We start from the raw sequence: 20,915 nt of genomic DNA on the forward strand, positions 1-20,915 counted from the left end.
CAGCTGGCTTGGGTGTGAGGTCCAGGGAAAGACCCAGAAGGAAGAATAGGCTCTGCCTCTTCCCCCATCTACCATGGCTCCTACTGTGTTGGGCCACATCCCTCCTGAACGGCCACCCCGGCCTCTTGGCTACAGGGATCGACCCGGCCAGGCGACAGGGATCAATAGCAGCTGACCTCAGGGCCGTGATTGGTCCTGGCCAAGCAGAGCAAACAGCAAGGTCACCCAAGCCTCAGGCCCCTTCCCTACTGCAATTCCCAGTTTCCCTGGCAGGGAGACGGCAGCCCCTTTGTGCCCAGACTGAGCCTGAGAGTGGATCAGAGCCATGCAGGGTCTCGGGGCCCTTTTTCTGCTGCTTGCTGCCTGCCTGGCAGTGAGCGCCAGCCCTGCGCCGATCCTGCCTGATGACATCCAAGCTCAGGAGAACTTCGATGTTGCCCGGGTAAGGCTGGCCCTACTGGCAAAGTGGCCACAGCGGTGGGGCTCACTGCGCAAAGTCCGGCTCATCCCTGGGTCCTGGTCTCCCCATCTGGAACTCCAGTGGCCAGTCCCTGAGGGTGAGGGCTCCTCCTGCCCAGACACTTTTAGCCTCTGGGACTCTTTGAAGCTTCAACTCTTATCTGTCTGCCATTCATTCTGTGGGTTTCGAGTCCCACCTGATATTCCATGAGCTGGATGTCCTCAAGCTCTGCCCTGTCCTCCTGGGTGCCAGGGAGAACGCTCCCAGAGAAGCTCTCTCCTGCCAGCATGGCTCCAGGACCACCCTCCCAGGCCTTCATTATTTGAGGACTGGCCTCTCCCTGCAGTGTCCACATTAGCCTATCCCAGGTCCTCGCCTCACACCCCTGGCTGTGGACGGAAACCTTGGCTGGACCAGGATGGACATGGGCCCATGAGCTTTTAGGGACAGCCATGCAGGATTATGGGAAGAGAAGGAGGGCAGAGGTTGACTGGGGGCTGGTGGGAGAAGGGGGCCTGGGCCCCTGGTTCTGGGGGCAGGATACGGCACTGTAAGTATGCATGTGTGTGCATGTGTGTGTCTGTCTAGATGTGTGTGTGTGAGTGTGTTTATGTGTGTATGTGTGTGTGCAATCCTAGAGCTGTCTGCAGCTGACCCATTCTGGGAACGCAAGGGCTCCTCCAGCAGGCCCATCCTGCATGGCCCTGTTGGGCCCGTTGCTCGGCCAGGACACCTCCTGACCCGGAGCCCTGAACCACTTCGCGAGGTGGCAAGCACCCTTTCTTTGGAGGAGTGAGGACAGGACTCTGGCTCTCTGGAGCGGTGGCTGGCGAGCCGCCCCGTCGGGCGGTGGAAGAGGGCCTCTGTGGAGCAGCCGGGGCTCCCTCTGCACCCCTCCTTCCCCACTTTGCTGGCGCTGTCAGCCGTGGGCCTCATCTCTTAAGGGCTGGTCCCTGAGAGGAGGGCGGGGAGCAACCCGGCCCTTGGGCCTGTGGCTGCCTCCTAGATGTACGGGAAGTGGTTCAATGTGGCCATCGGCTCCACCTGCCCGTGGCTGAGGAGGATCAAGGACAAGATGAGCGTGAGCACCCTGGTGCTGGGAGAGGGGGCCTCGGAGGCCGAGATCAGCATGACCAGCACCCACTGGCGGTGAGTGGGGGCACAACACTCCCTTTTGTCCCAGAAACTCACAGCCAGGACCTTGCCTCTGAACGCCGCCCCTCTGCCCTCTTCTGGGAAGGCCCCTCTTCAGGTGCTAACTACACTCAGCGCCAGGACCCCAGCACCGCCAGTTTTGTGAGTCCCTTAGCTCAGGAAGGACACTGCTGACCCCAGGGACTTGCCTTGGGAGCCTGGTCGCAGGCAGTTCCAGACTCCTCTCTCTTCACCACCAGCCAGCAGTCCAGCCTCAAGCCCCATCCATTCTCCTAAGCCCCACCCCGTGCTCCGGGCTCCCCTCCCTGCTGCCACCAGCCCGGCCCAAGCCCTCAGCCCTCTTCCTGGGCTGTCTACAGCAACCTCTCTACTCTTCTCCCCACCTCTAATTTCAGTTCTTCTGTCTAGCCTGTCCTTCACTCAGCAACTGGAAAGACCTTCAGAAACTCGCAACAGCATAAGACCCTTCTGTGGCTCCTCATTGCTCTTGGGAATGAGATTGAAACTTTTGGGCGTCTCCAGCACTCTCCACTCCCTGCCCCCTGCTTTCCGATGTACTCAGTTCCTGGAACCCTTCACCATCGGGCTACTCTGAGCCTTTGCACGTGCTGTTCCTTCTACTGGGAGCACCTCTCCCCACCTGCCTGGGCTAATTCCTACGAGTGCTCAGGACCCTGGTTCCACTTCCTGACTCTCAGGGTTAGAGCCCTCCTCTGAGCGCTTGGAACATCCTCAACCCCAGCCCTTGGCACTGATTCCATGAGTTGCATCTGGCTCTGCTGGCCTGCCTGGGCCACACTACCATAAGCCCAGGAGAGGTCGGGTCAGTCTTGCCCTCTGTATTCCCAGCATGTAGCTGGGTGTTTGGCACAGGTGCGCCGCCCAGTAAATGTGCTGGGTGAATAGTCACCGTTGTAACAACGATGGCTATTATGCATGCGGTACTTACCCTAACCTCTTTCTACATGTTACTCATTTGAGCTGCACAGCAACCATGTGAGGCTGAAATTGTACCATCCTCATTGTACAGACGGGAAAACGGGGCAGGAGACACTTGGGATAATGAAAGAATTATAATTAATTCACCGCTCGATTCCTTAGGCATCAGTGTGATGTACAGATTTGATTAGAGACAGTGGTTTTAGTGCTGGCTTTGCCAAGAAGATGGCCTAGGCTCCTCCCTTTGTTCTCATCCCTCTGTTCCCTCATATGTAAAGTGTGAGCATTAAACAAGATGTTTAGAAATTGTAATTTCCAATTGAAAAGAAAATCAGGACGCCGGGCGTGGTGGCGCACACTTGTAATCCCTGTGCTTGGGAGGCAGAGACAGGAGGATCGCCCAGGTTCATAGCCAGGCTCGCTGGCTTAAGAGACCCTGTTTCCAAATAAAAATATAAAAAATAGGTCTGGGAGTGTAGCCCGGAGGTAGAAGGGTTTCCAGAAACCCCAGTACCACAAAAAAAAAAAAAAGAAAAGAAAAAGAAAAAAAGAAAAGAAAATCAGGACCTTTGGAAAGAGCCCGTTGGGAAGGGAGGGTGTCAGGACCCAGAGTGTCTACTGGGAGTCATCTTCCTTTTTGTTCCGTCATTTCCAGGAGAGGAGTCTGCGAGGAGACCTCTGGGGCTTATGAGAAGACAGGAACCGCTGGGAAGTTCCTCTATCACAAGGCCAGTAAGTGGGGAGGAGACTCCAGCGTCCTCTCCTCTGCTCAGAAACACCTTCATGGCCTCAGTCTCCCCTCTGCCTGTGGCTTTCCGTTCATTTAACTAAGATGTCATCCAGCCTTCCTCCTCCTCCTCCTCCTCCTCCTCCTCCTCCTCCTCCTCCTCCCCTGCCCCTCTCCCTCTTCTCTCCCTTCTCAGGCATGTGTCCAGGGCAGGGTGATGCTGCTGAGTGCTGAGGCTACAGCAGGATTTCATTAGTCTACAGGTCTTGTGCCCGGTACTAAGTGACAGAGGGATTTGGGGCATGAATTTATTCATTAATTCAGCAAATGTTTATTGACTGTGTTCATGCTAGGGAGCACTTAATATGTGAATATTTGGACAGATGGATGGAGGGAGGGATAAATATATGACTAAGTGAAGAAACAATGGTAAGTGAATGTATACATAGATAGCAGATGTGTGAGTTTATCAGTTATCTAGTAAGTTAATGGAGTCATGGAAGGAAGGAAGGAAGGAAGGAAGGAAGGAAGGAAGGAAGGAAGGATGAATTTAGAGAGGATGGAGTGATGGTGGGTGAATTAAGATGGATACGTGGAGGAGACTAATGGGTGGCTAGAGCCTGGCGGAGGATGGATTGATAGTGAATGCACAGAGGGACGGGTGGCTGGATCCATGGATGAAGATGTGACGTAGGCATGAGCGGGCCATGGACCGCCAGGTCGGAGTGCCCGCTGACCTCGGCTCCCTTTGGGGTACTTGCATCTCCTATGCAGAATGGAACATAACCATGGAGTCCTATGTGGTCCACACCAACTATGATGAGTACGCCATTTTTCTGACCAAAAAACTGAGCCGTCACCACGGACCCACCATGACCGCTAAGCTCTATGGTAAAGACCTCTATGGGAGGAGCCCATTGGAGCAGGGGATGGGAGGAGATGGGTGTGTGGAGAATGAGTGGGGAAGAGCAGGGAGAAGGGCCTTTTCCTTCTGATGAAACTTCAGTTCAGGGAAAGGGCAAGTATTTACTCTCCCTGGAGGAGATGGGGCTCAGTCACCCCTGTGAGGTAGAATCTTCTTCATTTGACTTCTGAAGTCAATTCCAGGGCTTCCAGGGCCTTGGGAGAGCAGTGCAAAGACCCTGGTGTGGAGACACAGGAGACCTCCTGACGTGGGAGCCTGGGAGGGCCCTCCTCCTCTTTGGGAGCCTAGCTTCCCAGAATGCATCACGGAGAGTGAATGGGTCAATGGTGGTTTTTAAACTTCCCTAAGTGGAAATCTCTGAGCAAAGTCATCTTGGGCCTGGTGGCCCTGGGGTGTCCTCTGCTTCCCTCCTGCAGGCCGAGAGCCACAGCTGAGGGACAGCCTCCTGCAGGAGTTCAGGGAGGTGGCGCTGGGTGTGGGCATCCCCGAGAACTCCATCTACACATTGCCTGACAGAGGTAAAAGGCACTCCACCCCACCTTGAATTCCTGTCCCCTCTTTATCCTTCTGACCATCCCTAGCCCCTGCCTCTTTCTTATAACCCAAACAGGGACCACAGTCCCTTCCCTCTTTGCAGAGAATCAAAGAGCCACTGCATTGGCCCCAGGTCTACATCGCACACTGGCAGGGCCAGCAGTAGAACCAATTCCATGTTTACCCCACAGCCGTGCATCTCTGGGATGCTGTGTCCAGACTCCATAGGAGCCTCTCAGGAGGCAGCAGAGTGCTGGGGTTAAGAGCCTGGCTCCCGACTTGGAGCACCTGTGTTCAGATTTGTTATATGGCTTCTGGCTGGTCAACCTCTCAGAGCCTCGTTTTTCTCGTAAAATGGGGATAGTTATGCCTCCCCGGACGCTGGTGTGAGGAGTTAGTGAGAGCAAGCCCTTAGGTGCTGAAGCGCTGTGCAGAGGATATGCTCAATAAACGTCAGGGCTCACTGCCGATGCTGATCTGAGGATACTGGCAGGGCAGGGTGGGTTGGATAAATGACCCTGAGCCATCAAAATGGGCAACGCTATTGAGGAAGGGGCTAATGCACAGGACGGGTGGGTCCCAGCACGATGCCCACCAGTCAACAAAAGAAATCTGGGTCCAGGGTGACCCCGAGCCTGGTTCTCTTACTCCTCCCTCTCCCCGTTCTCTGACCTAGGGGAATGTATCCCTGGGGAGCAGGAACCAAAGACCACGCCGCTCCCGGTGACGCTACCGGTGAGTACCTCCTCCTCCTCGGGCACCCCGCACACCCGGCTGTGGCTGGCCTTGCTGGGGCGCTGCCGCGGAGAGGGCATGTCGCCGAGGGGCTGAGGGGGGCATGAATCTTGAGGTCACACACACCGGGGCCATCTTGCTTTGGCTACTTGTACTCCTTGCCGTCCTTTTAGACTTCATCTGTCTCAACTGTGAAATGGGGTAATCATGCTCACCTTCCAGGGCTGTGCTGGAACTCAGTGACATGTTAGAAGAGCTCTTAACATAGGGCCTAAAGAGGTAAAAAAAAATTCAATAAGGAAATCACAAGATTCAGTAATGAATAGTGATACTCAGTACATGAAAACAGAGCCGATGGGTTTCCCTCAGCACCTGAGATCAAGCAGCTCTCAGAGCGACTCCTCTTCCACACAGCTTCGGAGCCTGCCCTCCTCCCTCTTATTCTCCTGCCTCTTTCTGTATTGATTAAGATTTCTTCATTCTTGTTTTCCCTATGAAGAAGTTATAGATCCTAGCTGGGCGTGGTGGCGCACGCTTGTAATCCCTGCACTTGGAAGGCTGAGACAGGAGGATCGCGCAGGTTTGAAGCCAGCCTCAGCTACTTAGTGAGGCTCTCAGCAACTTAGTGAGACCCTGTTTCCAAATAAAATATAAAATAGGTCTGGGAGTATAGCCCGGAGGTAGAAAGCCTCTGGGTTCCATCCCCAGGATCACCAAAAAAAAAAAAAAAAAAGTAATAGATCCTAGATTATCCCACCAAGATGCACGTGTTTGAGTGTGTGTGTGTGTGTGTGTGTGTGTGTGTGTGTGTGATATTTTTATTTAGAAACATATTCTTGGAAATTGAAACTGTGAAAAGTAAAAAGTGAAACCAAAATGTCCCTAATTCTACACAGAATCAGCACTACTAACATACTGTTTTATTTGCCCCTCTATTTGTAAGAAAATTACCACTGATCTTACAAAACTAATATATGCTCATTATAAAGAATTAAAACCATACAGAAAAGTGTCAATATAAATAAACATTTTTTATTCCCACTGCCCCCAAGCCACCAGCACTCACAGTGATCTGGGAATCTTGACAGAAGGAAGGACGGACATAATCAGGCAGGACATAATCTGTTGTAAAATGGGGTTATGTTACAGATGTTTTCTTTAATCTTTAAAAGCATTCATTGTGATTTTAGTGAAATTTAAAAACAACTGAAGTGGACTTCTTGAACTTCAAATAAATATTTAACACCACAAGAGATGTAGGTCTTAAAGGGAAGTCAAAGTTATGAAAGGAAATTTAATTTGTTGGCATTGCTATTTATAACTTTAAAGAATATTTGTTTAAAGCCAGGCATGATGGTGGATGCCTCTAATCCCAGTGCTGGGGAGGCTAAAACCGCAGAATCATAGGTTCTAGGCCAGCTTCAGCAACTCAGTGAGGCCCTGTTTCAAAATAAAAAATAAGCCGGGCGTGGTGGCGCACGCTTGTAATCCCCGCGCTTGGGAGGCAGAGACAGGAGGATCACGCAGGTTCGAAGCCAGCCGCGCGCGTTGGCTTAGGAGACCCTGTTTCCAAATAAAAATGTAAAAGTAGGTCTGGGAGTGTAGCCCGGAGGTAGAAGGGCTTCCAGGAACCCCAGTACCACCAAAAAAAAAAATAATAATAAAATAAAAAATAAAAAATAAAAGGGTTGGGGGTATAGTAGCTTGGAGGTAGAATGCTCCCAGTACCACAGAGAGAGAGAGAGAGAGAGAGAGAGAGAGAGAGAGAGAGAGAGAGAGAGAGATACTGAAGGAAGATTTTTCAATATGTTGATTGAAAATAATCATATATAGAAGCATGGAGCTATAGGAAGAAATAAGGAGCAGAAAAAAAAAACAATTGACACTGCTTGAAATAAATTCTAATGCCCTGTTGCCATCATTATACAGAGAGAAATAATCTGCAAGACAATAATAAAAGGAGGGGCAATGGGATCAGTTGTATAACTGGCTCTTCAATTGTTGGAGAAATGATAAAAGCACTAACTTAAGGTAGACTGTAATAGGTTAGAGATGTATAGGGAAATCTTTAAGGTGATTGTTTTAAAAATAAACGAGTTAAGGGCCGGGCGTGGTGGCGCACGCTTGTAATCCCCGCGATTGGGAGGCGGAGACAGGAGGATCGCGCAGGTTCGGAGCCAGCCTCGCTGGCTTAAGAGACCCTGTTTCCAAATAAAAATATAAAATAGGTCTGGGAGTGTAGCCCGGAGGTAGAAGGGCTTCCAGGAACCCCAGTACCGCAAAAAACAAAAACAACAACAACAAAAAAAACGAGTTAAATTAAGAAGTTAATAGGAAAGAAAAATGAATTGAAACTACTTGAGTCAAGCTGGGCATGGTGGCACAGGCTTGTAATCCCAGTATATGGGAGGCTGAGAGAGGGGGACCGCAAGTTCATGGCCAGCCTCAGCTACTTAGTGAGGTCCTCTGCAACTTAGTGAGATCCTGTTTCAAAAATAAAGAATAAAAAACAGAGCTGAGAGTGTAGCTTGGAGGCAGAATGTCCCTGGGTTCAATCCCCAGCACTGCAATAAAAAAAACAAACAAACGGCCAGGCGTGGTGGCGCACGCTTGTAATCCCTGTGCTTGGGAGGTAGAGACAGGAGGATTGCGCAGGTTCGAAGCCAGCCATGCACGCTGGCTTAGGAGACCCTGTTTCCAAAAAAAAAAAAAAAAAAAAAGTAAATATAGGTCTGGGAGTGTAGCCCGGAGGTAGAAGGGCTTCCAGGAACCCCAGTACCACAAAAACAAACAAACAAACAAACAAACAAACAAAAAAACTACTTGAGTCAAAAGAGGATAAAAGAGAGAAAGCCACAAAGAACAAATGAAACAAATAGGAAACAACTAAATATAATTAACTCCATCGACATCAGTTAGTACAGCTGAACCTCTGTGCTTGGGTTCTGAATCAGTAGATTCACCTAAACATGGAGGGAAAATATTGGAAAAAATTTGCATCTGTACTAAATATGTAGAATTTTTTCCCTTGTTATTACCCTAAACAGCACACTATAACTACCATTTACGTAGTCTAATTGCTTTGGGATCCTGCCTCTGTGCACTCCACACTCAGGGACCTCTTGACATCTTTGGCAGCCTGCTCTGCTCTGCTCTGCTGGTCACACCCCTGCAGCCAGGAGTCTTAGGGTCAGCCTCGGGCTCCCTTCTCACTCTTGAGATGATTCCTTTGCAAACAGCTAAGGCTGATTTGGCCAGCTTCTCCAGCAAATCAGCCAGACCCACACTCCACCGTGCAAAACTACCTTCACGTTCCCAGCATGGGAATGCTGCCCTTCCCTGGTTTCCAGCTCTGGGATAGATTCTTTTCCACTATTACATTCCTTTAGGCATTCAGCTAGAAGTTGGAGCTGGAGGTGTTGATATACCTCATGGTTCTGATTTTTCATCTCAGGACAGAAATCTACCCTGTGATGCTCTGGAATTCAGACTGATGCTCTTGGGAAAACAGTCCATTGACCAGTTTCAGAGCCATGCTTCTATCTATACCTCCATTCCCAAAACAAATCCTTGTTTATGTATTCTGGGGCAGAGGTGAGCAATAGTGGCACAGTTGCTGACGGCTTCTTTTCTTCTCCCCAGAGACCTCGGCGAGCTGTGCTACCCCAAGTGGATGAAGGCTCCGGGGCTGGGCAACTAGGGTTTGACTTCAACAGTAAGGAAGGTAATGCGCACCTGTGGCTTCACCTGCTTCCCTCACGCTCGGGAGGAGAGGGCCTACGCTGGCTCACCCTGGCTGCCTGGTCACTGTGGAGTCCCTCTGCTAGAGAGTCAAGGGCTGGGTTGACGAAAGGCAAATGAAATTTCCTGTACTGTACCAGGGCTGGGGGGGAGAGGAGCTGAAGGCATGGTGCTGAGCTTAGGGCCCTCAGCTCCACAGTGAGACGTGGGTTCTTGCTCTGTGTCACTGTGTGACTACCGAGTCTTGGTTTCTTCATCTATTCTATGGAATAACAGCCTGCTGGGCTTTTGCAGGAGGAAGAAGGGAAGGACATAAAGATGCTTTGTGTAGTTGACAGTGTTCACAGATGGCCCAGTGTCCAACTCACTTGGCAAATATGAGACCTGCTCCACGCTGGGCCTTATGCTGGGCACTGGGGTCACAGGGACAAACCAGCCTTGTCTTCTTGGACCTTCTGGTGTAGTGAAAAGGCATCCAAAGAAGAAAATGAAAAAGCCAGGCGTGGTGGCACATGCTTGTAACCCCAGCATTTGGGAGGCTGAGACAGGAGGATCATGCAGGTTTGAAGCCAGCCTCAGCCACTTAGTGAGGCCTTTTGCAACTCAGTGAGACCCTGTTTCAAAATGAAGAATAAAAAATAGGGCTGGGGGGTGTAGTTCAGAGGTAGAATGCCCCTGGGTTCCATCCCTAGTACTGCAAAAAATTAAAAAAAAAAAAAGAAGATGAAGGATACAAAAGAGAGAGTCAGCAAAGGGCTGAAGGAACTCAGAGGATATAGGGATGGAGAAGTCAAGGAGATTTCCTGGACCAAGAGGAATTTATGCTATGACCAGGCATCCAGGTAGGGTTTGATGGAAGGCATTCAAAGAGCAGAGGACAATACAATCAAAGGCAAGGGGGTGGTACCTCAGTGAATGTCCAACTGACCAGTCTGGGGGCTGGGGAATGTATCATCAACTACTATTACTGCAGAGTGCCTGGGCAGATGCGGCCAATAGGGAGGCAGTGGGTCTGTGATTCGTTGCTAACTACCCAGCTTGCAGTTTGTTAAGCTTTGGTTTTGGATCTCGGCTCTCTGTGACCCTGGGCAAGTCACTTCACCTCTCTAAGAGTCAGTTTCCTCATCTATAAAGTGAGTTGAGTGGAGAGTGGTGGTGCACGCTGGTAATCTCAGTACTTGGGAGGCTGAGACAGGAGGGTTGCCAGCCTCAGCTACTTAGTGAGGCTTCCACAACTTAGTGGAGATTCTATTTCAAATAAAACATAAAATAGGGCTAGAGGTATAACTCAGAGATAAAATGCCCCTGGGTTTAATTTCTAGTAATACACACACACACACACACACACACACACACACACACACACACACACAGAGAGAGAGAGAGAGAGAGAGAGAGAGAGAGAGAGAGAGAGCGAGCTGAAATAAAGCATAAAATAAAATAGGGCTGGGGTATAACTCAGAGATAAATGACCCTGGGTTTAATGTCTAGTAATACACACACAGAGGGGGGGCATTCTGAAATAAAGCATAAAATAGGGCTGGGGTATAACTCAGAGATAAAATGACCCTGGGTTTAATCTCTAGTAACACACACACACACACACACACACACACACACACACACACACACACACAGCTGATAATCCTTCCTCTTAATAGAGAGGTGAAAGTTAACGGAGATGATGCATATTAAGCACCCAGCCTGGTAAGGAGTATACAGCAAGCACTCAGTAAGTGCTGCTCTTCTGTCCTTCCCCAGATTCCTGCCAGCTGGAGCACTCAGCAGGTCCCTGCCTGGGGCTGGTCCAGAGGTATTTCTACAACGGCTCCTCCATGGCCTGTGAGACCTTCCAATATGGCGGCTGCTTGGGCAACGGTAATAACTTCGTCTCCGAGAAGGAGTGCCTGCAGACATGCCGCACTGTGGGTGAGCACGGTCCCCGCCTCTGTGCCCCCAGTAGCCAAAGGCCGAGGGAGGGTATCCAAGGGTGGAGTTGCGGGGCAAGTTTCCTGCAGTCACGGGCACAGATTTGGACATGGGCGGTCCTAGACCAGTCATGTCTGTGTTTCTGGAGAAGGACCACATGCTCTAGATGAGCAGTTGCCCCTGGGCCAGAAGCCCTGTGCAGTCCAGTGGGCAGTCACAGGATTGCTAATGCTCTGTGCCCCTCCACCACGCAGCGGCCTGCAATCTCCCCATAGTCACCGGCCCTTGCCGAGGCTTCATGGAGCTCTGGGCCTTTGATGCCGTCCAGGGGAAGTGCGTCCTCTTCACCTATGGGGGTTGCCAAGGCAACGGCAACAAGTTCTACTCGGAGAAGGAGTGCAAAGAGTACTGCGGTGTCCCCGGTGATGGTAGGAGGGCCAGGGGAGTGCCAGGTGGGGCCAGGCGGGAGAGCCCTGGTAGGTGGTGGGTTCTGGAGAGCTGAATTCCTGGTGAGTGGACTGCTCCGCAGGCCTTGGTTTCTATCTGTAAGATGAGCCGAGGCCAGGGCAGTCACCCCAGCAAGCCCCCCGGCAGAGCCTGCAGCCTGGGAAGCCGGGCAGAGCTGAGCTTCCAGTCTGGTGTGACCACACTCAGGCCGCCACGTGGGGCAGCTTGGGCTTTGATTTTCTTCCTTGTAAAATGGGACAAAATACCGACCTCCCAGACTTCGTGGTACCCAGCACAGTATTGGCAGCCACCACCAATAATGATGAGAGGGGAAGTGCGTCCATGGATGGTTTCTGTGCTTTAATTTTCCCACTGGGGGGAAAAAAAAGGCACGTGAGGCAAAGCAGATGAGGCAAAAAATCCGGTCGCTCTAAGAATGCCCTTTGGCTGTCCCTCCTCCAAGAAGTTCTCCTTCCCCTGCACATCCCGACAGCCCCTCTCTGAAACTTCTGTGTCCACAGGGGACGAGGAGCTGCTGCGACTCTCCAACTGATAGCGGTGGCCACTCTGCAAGCTAGAGTGTCTAGTGTCCTGGGTCCAAATAAAACAAATTATACATTGCTGGGATTCTGTGTCCTGACTTCATTATCATCCTAAGTCTAGAAGGTCGGGGATGGTGGAAGGGAAGACAAAGCCGGGGTTGGAAGTGTAATAGAACCACTCTCAGTACATGAAATCGGCCATGCAAAGAACGGACAGTCTGTTACTCCATGACAGTGTGTGCTGGGTTGTTTTGTCTTAATAAAGCTAGAAAAGAAAGGACTAAGAAGCTCTGGGTGCTCATTTCTGGGAGAGGTTGGATGGGGGTCATGAGCAACTCAGAGTCACAAGAAATACTGGTGTCCACGTGTGCCCAGGCAGCTCAGGGTAAGCAGGCCCCAAGTGCCCGGTATCATCCACCATCCTAGGCTGCATCCAGCTCCTCTCCAGCACTGTCATCCACCACTGTCCCATCCCCATCGCCCCCTGCCCAGAGCTGGAGCTGGGCGCCTGGGTGGTTCCTCCATCGCCTCCTGGGTGCTCACCACTGGGGTCTTTACCTTGACCCTTGCCCTTGGAAGGAGGCTGTTCCCTGACCTTCCCATATTATCCAGGACAACCTGCTGGGCCGTGGACCAGAGCCAGAGCCCTGGGGCTGGCTGCCTTCTCCCCAGCTGGGAAGGAGCTGGTGTGCTGTCCAGGGCGGCAGGAGGACCAGCCTCGCCTGAATACATGATGCCAAGAGCCTCCAGCTTACACACTGGATTTACAAACACCCAGTTTATAAATATCTCTTGTTAACTCCATGCATCCTGAGCCCTGACTGCTGTGGCTGCAGTGGAGGGAGGGATTCAAACCCCGGATTCTTGTATCCTGAAGTGGGAACTCTCCTGGAAGCAGAAACAGCAGGGCTATGTTCCTCTTCTTGGTGGAATGCAGGCATCCCAAGAACCAGGGGCCAATTCAGCGCAGGCTTGGCTGCTACTCAGGGATCAGAGGGACGGAGGGAGAGAATTCCATGTCTCTTTTGAGGGGATGACCAGGGGCAAGGATGAGGTATGCAAAGCTTCGTGGTCCCCTTTGGCCTCCTCCCAAGTCCAGAGCTTCCGGGTCAGGGCTTCTGGGTTTCAAGCAAAGAGGACTGTCCTGAAGGACAGTGTCTGTGGTCATAGCTGGGCTCCCCGAGAAGCGGGGACAGGGGGACAAGTGCTGTCCAGAAAGTGACAGAGGCCCCAGCCTGGAACTGACAGACTCACCCTGTCCCACGTCCATCCCATCCCCTTCACACGCTGCCTCACGTCCCAGGCCAGCTGGTGATGGCACTCCGAAGGTGACACTCTGAAGAGGGGTATTTTGAAGTGAGTTGAAGGACAAACGCACCCAGAGGGCGTGAGAGACTGGTACCCAGCCAGTTTCTGCCGGCAGGTGGGATGCTGGGCTCACAAGATATTTTTGCATAGTTCTGAACTATTTAAAAACTGAGTTTCCATGTAAAAAACCTGGTCTTGTCAATTATTTTGAAAATCCAGACATTCTGGGAGCCCCAGCCTGTAGCCCATAGCTAAGGATGAGTGTGAGCAGCCCTCTGGAGGGGCCGTACCTTGTGGTTGCCTACCCCACCTTCAACCTGCCTGGTCTCCGAGGCATTTATTTCTTACACTTGCTTTTCACTAAAATAAATCAGTGTACCCTTTTCCCCTCAGGGGGTGAAATGTCCCTCTGGACCCCCCTCTCCAGGGGGGAACTTATAATGCCACCTCTGGATGCATCCGTAGTTATTCCCAGCCAACTGGCTGCCCCTTCTCTGAAGTCACTTGATTCTCTAAAAGTGTCATCTGATTTTTCTTTTAATGGCACTGGCCACATTTATTTGTTACAAAAGAAGTGTGTCTGCTTAATAAGGTCTTTTGTTTTTCTTTTTAGAACAATGCTATAAAACCCAGAGGCTGGCCCTTCAGTGGAGGGCTGTTCCTGGTCTTATGTGATCATGACCTTCAAGGGTGAGGGGAACGGTTGCTTTTCTCCACAGGCCTCCTGCCTTTGTTTAAGATGCAGAGAAACTCCTGCATTAAACTCCTACCACCCAGGAGCATCCATAGCTCACCTATGGATGGGGAGAGGTGTGCAGGGCCGGGCTGAGGCTCTTTGGGAGGCTGGCAGATTTTGTAGCTTCCATGGGCTGTCACTTGTGTGATAAGAAATTTTCTCAGATGGCCCAAGTGAGTCCCTGTCTGTGGATGGAGACATCGTGAAGCAAGGGCAGGGGAAAGGGTTCCATGGTTCGCTTACCTGAGAGCAAGATGGCAGGTTTACCACAATGGCTGTTGGAGGTCTGCCTTAGCTGTCACCCTCCCCTCCAGTGCAGGCCACAGCTTGCCTTCAGGCAGTGTCTTCTCTTCCTCCATCTGCCTTTGGTTTGTGTTTATTAAAGTTCCAGTCTCCAGAGCTCATGGAGGGGCTGATTCTTCACGTTCAGAGTCTCCAGTGGCATGAGGAGCTAGGCAGAAGTCAATGGATAACCCTCCCCAGAAAATAAAACATAAACACAGGACAGGTGCAATGTCCCCTACATCATTTCATTTGGGGAGGCAGCTGTTGGATAAAGGGGCACAGGAGCCACATGAATGACCACAGGGCACACACATGGGTGTGTGTGTGTGTGTGTGTGTGTGGCTTGCAAGTCTCAACATCCACCCCTACTCCCACAATCCACGGTTCCAAGAGCAAGCCCATGAGGGTCACTCTTGGCCACATCCCTCCCTCATCAAATACTAACTGATCTGATCTGGTCCAGATGATGACTAATGGCACAGATTAGGGGTCTACTCGCCTGGCTTCAGTGTTTCCCTCGGGAAGGACTCACACGACACCCACGTGACCTGCCTCTGGTCCACCTGCTCAGCCAGCCCAATGGCGGCCTGCAGACTCGGGGTGTGGCCCAACCCCAGCCCCAAGAAAAAATGCCACACACTGCATCTTCCTAAAGGTCGTTTTATTGCAAAACCATAAATACAACACTGACATGAATTCACTTAAGCAACTGATCCTCTCTAACTATTAAAAGGATGTTTTTGCCTTGGTTTCAACCAACTGGGGAATAACGTCGTGAGAATTCAGGGGTGGGAGAGGTACTGAATCCTGGGCTGGGACTTTTGGTGACTTAAGGAACCGGGTGGAACCTTCCTCTTCTCCCTGGGAAAGTTCCACTTTTGGACAAGAACAGACAGGTAAAAACAGCAACATTTAAACAGCTCAGTTTTATTACTTTGTAAAACTTTTTTTTTTCCTGTTCCTTTTCTCCATTTGACATCAGTAAAAGTTTTAAACATCATGAACTGATTTGGCTGAAAATGGAGAAACGGCACCAAAATAAAGTGAAACAAACAAACAAAAAAACACCCCAAAGGACACACAGAAAACCCTAAATAAACCCTCAAGTTTGGCCTCGGGGGTTTACATATCACAAGAACCTCAACTCAACCCCCATGCAATGGGACTCCTGGGAAACTGTTGGATTGGCACCAACCACGACACAGGAGACCAACCGCCAATGTCATTTGTTAATTACCACAGCAAGTGTGACACTAGGTAACTTTTTTTTTTAAATACAGTACATGGTTCACAGGGTCCCCAAGATGGCCCTGCATAAACCCCCGTGAAGACGAGCCAAGCACTGGCTGTTTATAAAAATATTGTGTTGCTACAAAAGTATAAATTAATGCTACCGGTATTAAGAAATATTAAACACATAAAACTTATAAGGATTAAGAAAAATATTCATTAATACCTGTAGAAAACTCTGGCCTAAAAAAGATATTTTTTTGTGTTTGTTTTTTTGTAAATTTTTTTTTTTTTTTAAGATGACTTGAGTTTCTTGCACTCAGAGAGAGGGAAAGAAAGAGACACAGTCGGGTGTGTCTATGGTATTGCCTAGAACATCTTAGCTACTGAGAAAGAATGAGGGGCGCGCACAAGGTTGCTGAGTAGGGGGCGGGGGGGCACCAAGGCTTTCTCAAGATTTACCTGATGTGAACGAATCACCAACATGGAATTGTGGGATAAAGAAAAAAAATAGGGGGTGGGAAGAGGAAACAAAGGCAGGATCAGAAAACAACTGAAATAATTTACGCTTCTTAAAAAATATCTCTGCTTCGGTTGGTTGTACAAAATGGTTTCCTGATGCTTGGGATCTGGGTGCCCTGCCGTGTGGCCCTGCTCTCTCTGGGCTGGCGAGGCCCGGGCCATGTCAGTCCATGGGCTCCCTCACCCCTCTGGAGTCTCCCATCCTGGTTGGGCAGGAAGGAGGGTCCAAGACAGAGGCCGCTGGCGCCTGGGTTGTGGGAAGAGCCCCCCCCCCCCCAAGCTGGTCTCGGACCCTGCAGTCCAGTCTGGGCCAACCAGGGTTCAGGCTGCGCCACAGGAATCCCAGGCCCCTGAGGTTGTGGGCAAGGCTGGGCTGTGCCCCTTTAAGGAACTTTGGTTCAGAGTCAAGATGCCTGGTGGGACGCTTGGGTGGGTAGGACCCTGGTGGACATTGATGCTGATGCCCAACTAGAAACCTAGCGAATCCTTCTCCGTACCGGAGTTGAATCTTCAAAGCACTGCCCATGGTGGTGGTGGCGTGAATCTGTCCAACAGTGACCTCACAACCTGCCCTTTATCCCAGGAGAGCAGGTGCCTCTTTGTACAGAAAGAACAGGGCCCCTTTGATAAAAGCCAGGCCTCTCCAGACTGTGCTCCTCAGACCCAAATGAGAGGAAGAAAAACAACCAAAACAACAACAAAACCCCCCAGAAGTCCCTGAAAGGGGAGGCCGGAGGGAAACATAAGAGAAAAAACACTGTATCATTGGTTCACCATAACTGGCCTAGCAAGCATTAGCCACAGTGAAGAGAGTGCCCACTGCCCAGGTGGGTACGACCAGGATGGGACCCCCCATCCACTGTCTTCAGGGCAGAGCTGAGCCTCTCTGTCTCTCGCTTCTGTCTGGCCCACCAGCCTCCCCAGAAACCCTCCTTCAGACACAGCCAGAGTGCAGGTGTTTTCAAGTCCCCCAGGGCGGGCGGGCCGGCGCAGCAGAGACTTCGTGCATCTCCTGGGGCAAGGAGGCTGCCTGCGTGGCCAGTGCAGTGCCTGCTCTTCCAAAACAGCATCGTGAGGATGTGTGGGCCCTACCAACGTCCACAGGGCCTCCAGCCTCCACCCGTGTCCTGGCTTCACACAAACCTCCCTGGCGAGCCCTGGCTTCGGCCCCAATGCCACACCCCTGGCATTGTCCAGGTGCCCTCTTCAAGGGGTCTAGCCCAAGGCCAGGGGTAGGAGGTAGCCTTGCTCAGGAATAGGGGGCTCCTCAAGGCAGAGGCTTGGTTTCACGGTGGCAAAGCTCTTGCAGAAGTGAGAAGGAACTTTTGGCCGGGCTTCGTGGCTGGTGTCAAACTTCTTCCTAGAATTCTGGGGATGCACCTGTATCCGAGCACTGGACTGCCTTTCTCTCCTGGCCAGGAACCTGGGCGCCTTTTTCCCAGCCGAGTACCGATTCCCAACGCCAGGTGCGGATGCCGAGCGGGGTGGTGGGGACCTGCCTTTCCTTGTGAGGCTGCAGATGGTCCCATTCTGCATCTTGGTTTCTACGTGGCACCTGGGCCAGGAGAACCGTGCTGGGACCAGAGTATCCACCTGCGATCTGGGGGTCAGGATGACCCCAGACAAACCCGAGGTTCCCCACGACGCTGAGTGCCTCTGCTTGGGCTTTACTGGTGAAACTTGACCTTGGATAAAAAGCCCTGCCAAGTGGAGGCTCATTTTCTCCACATTCCCTCTTGGGTCCATGACACCACAAAGGCCTTTTCTGACCAGGGAATCGTGGCTTGAGGCAAGTTGTACACAAGTCAGCGGGCAACTTGAACTACAGAGAATATGAAGGAGCCCAGCTTCCAGGACCCCAATGCCCCAAAGGCCAGAGGTGGAAAGACCTATAGATGGTACAGAACTGGGAGACTGGACAAAATGTGGATAGTCCAGGCCAGGCCAGGCCAAAGCTCCAGAAGATGGATCTGGAAGAGCCTGTCTCAATCCTTTGGCTGAACTAGAATTTGGTAAGGTGGATATTGCTGGAAATAAGGGGCCAGTGGCTGAGCCTGTGAGATCTTTGGGTTTTGTTAAGCTGTTTGCTATGGCGGGATTAGTGATGCCAGTTTCTGGGGAACTAGAGGTTACAGAGACATGGATGAGGCAGCCTCGGGAGACAGCCTCCTGGGGGACCTAGTAGCATTCACATCAAACCTGCAGAGAGGCAGGCTAAGCCTTACGAATTGTGCTGAGCTGCAAAGGACCTAGCTAGGTGACAGCCTATGACCAGATACCTTGAGTTTAGACTTATTAGAGTTTTCCTTATGGAAGGCAGCATCCCAGGCTCCAGAGAGGATGCTGAGCTTACTAACTGCACACCATGGGCTCAGCTGACGGTTTTCCAAGGGAGGGAAATGCCTTTTTTCTAAATTCACTGGTCCCCAAATAGGGCTACCAGCACAGCTCTGAAGGTCTGCTCTCACCGGCCAACATGAGCAGCTCCTGGGTGGCTCTAAGTGCCAGGTTATAGCCCCATCCTCAGCGATGGAGCCGCCAAGACCTGCTGATCATCAGCAACCCCGAGTCCACTTTCTAGAATGCCCAGAAAGGTCCAGTTGAAAAGTCTGCTGATGCTGCTTTACTCTCTTAGGAATCAACATCCAGTTCCCGCCTGGATACCCCTGTTCCCGCTCCACTCTGGACAGAGGCTCTTCTGACAGTGGCACCCCAGCTGGAGATGCTGTGGAGGAAACACTTGGACCTTTTCCAGGAGGGGAGACAACACAGTGGCTCCTGAGACTACAGCTCGCTGGAGTGAGCGTGCAAACTGCCCGCTGCGACCCCTTTCGGTATGCTGAAACTCCAAAGGGACAGCTGGGTTAGCTCTGATGAGGCAAGGGTGCAGGTGTGGCCCGCAGGGAGTGTGCTGGCCCACAATCACTACCCTATGCTTTCTTGAGTTTTTAAGCCAACTTTGCTCCCTTCCTGCTGGAGACTTGGTGGGAAGGGCAATAGTACAGTGCTTTTTGTAGTCGAGGTATCTTGTAGTTGAGTACTACTCTGTCGCTGGGAAGGGAGGCTGGGAGAAGGTGCCTTTGCAAACGGCCTGCAAAGGTGGGTCCTTCTCAGGCAGGAGCACAACTGTCCCTATCCCATGGCCGGGGTCAGCAGAGGGACCCCCGGCTCCTTATTCACTGAGAGGTGGGGTGGGTTGAGAGCTGAGAATGGGGTCTGGACCGTGTGTGTAGAACCTGACTGCTCACGGCGAGGAGGTCAGGAGTGAGGCCCAGAAACCCTTTCACAGCATCACGTCTAAGGTGTCCGCCCTCAGAGCAGCAGCTGTCGGACCCACAAGGCGCCCCGCTCAGCTACTGTGCTGGGTGGAGGACTGAGGTGCCTCTGGGGACCCCTGAGGACTGTGGGCCCCCTGGGGTCCCTAGAAAGGAGAGGTTGTGATTCTGAGGTGTGGTGGACAGGAATACAGGTCAACTCAGAAGTCCCTGCTGAGCTGAAAGGGTAAGGTCTGTGGGGAGCATGAAGCACTCTGAGTGTAGAAGTCAGACCTCGTGGGCTGGAAGCGCGCCAGTAGGCACCACTTCCGCTTACATTCAGGACCCCTGAGCCACACGCGGCCCCACGGCTCCCGCCACACCCGACCTTGAGGACCCCATGACTCCTTCCCCGCCCGGACTGCAAGGGGAGGGCTGAGGAAAGCCTTAGGATACACCTTAGGACATACCACTGAGATGAGCTAGTTTACAGTGTGACGTGAGGAACCAAAGGGCAAGTAAAAAAAAAAAAAACAGAGCAAAACTCTGAAACATAAGTTACAGACATTCAGTGCTTCCTAGCAGGGTCTAAATCAAATCTGGAAAAATAAAACAAACCTCTGAAACAGGCGAAAACTGCAAGAATGTTAGGAAAAAAAATGCTTGAGTGGAGATATTTATCTATACTTCTTTGAAGAATGTCTTTTTTCCCCCCTCTCATATTAAAACGTAAAATGTCAGCTTTATCTTCTTAAAGTCTCCTTTCCTGATTTGGGGAGATAGATAGGTGTGTTACTAAGGCGGCTGCCGGGGACGCCCCAGGGGGGTCACAAAGGCAGCAGCTCAATGCCCTGAAGGTGAACGAGAAACAAAGTCCAGTGCAGAAACTGTCCATCTGATGCAGTTTGGAGAACCTGCGGCAGGGGGCGGGCACCGTGGGGGCGGGGGCGGAGCCCGGGTGGAGGTCAGAGGTCACGTCACCTCGGATCCCAGCTGCCTGAACATTTCATGACATCAGCTTCTCCCAACCTGCACACCTGAAAGAGTCTTTAGAGCCCCTTCCCGAGAAAAGGTGAAACTTCTCTCTTTTTCCCAGATGCTCAGCTTTCCTGACACACCCAGTCAATGTACACGCACCCACGGGCAGGCGTGTGTACATGCACCAGGGTTGTGTGTGTGTGTGCATGCGTGTGCAAAGCTTCTCTGGCTACGCAGATGGACGCAAAGCCTCCCACACCCGTGGCATGTGCGTTTGAACACGTGCACACGTGTGTGTCTATGGACACACATGCACACACACACTGAAAAAAAAAAGCACTTGAGTTTCCAGGGGGCATTTGTATTGAGGTCCACAGTGTTTAGAACTTAAATTCTTTATCTTTGTTTGTGACAGTGTTTTGTGTTTTTTTTTTTCTAATGGTCTCTTTCTGTTTTCTGTCTGAAGCC

At 51.4% G+C, this 20,915-nt stretch overlaps 1 protein-coding gene across 1 annotated transcript; it reads left to right on the top strand.

The window, feature by feature from the left end:
* Positions 1-325: 325 nt before the first annotated feature.
* On the top strand, positions 326-12,145 carry AMBP (alpha-1-microglobulin/bikunin precursor; the record flags this gene model as incomplete). Its single annotated transcript, XM_080709421.1, has 10 exons — positions 326-442; positions 1,467-1,609; positions 3,210-3,286; positions 4,056-4,172; positions 4,623-4,724; positions 5,417-5,463; positions 9,118-9,199; positions 10,978-11,145; positions 11,400-11,573; positions 12,114-12,145. 10 exons carry the CDS (start codon positions 326-328, stop codon positions 12,143-12,145), a joined length of 1,059 nt encoding a protein of 352 aa, XP_080565547.1.
* Between the last annotated feature and the right edge of the window lie 8,770 nt (positions 12,146-20,915).

The sequence above is a fragment of the Muscardinus avellanarius genome (assembly GCF_963383645.1).
Source record: "Muscardinus avellanarius genome assembly, chromosome: 13".
In the NCBI taxonomy this organism is placed as follows: Eukaryota; Metazoa; Chordata; class Mammalia; order Rodentia; family Gliridae; genus Muscardinus; species Muscardinus avellanarius.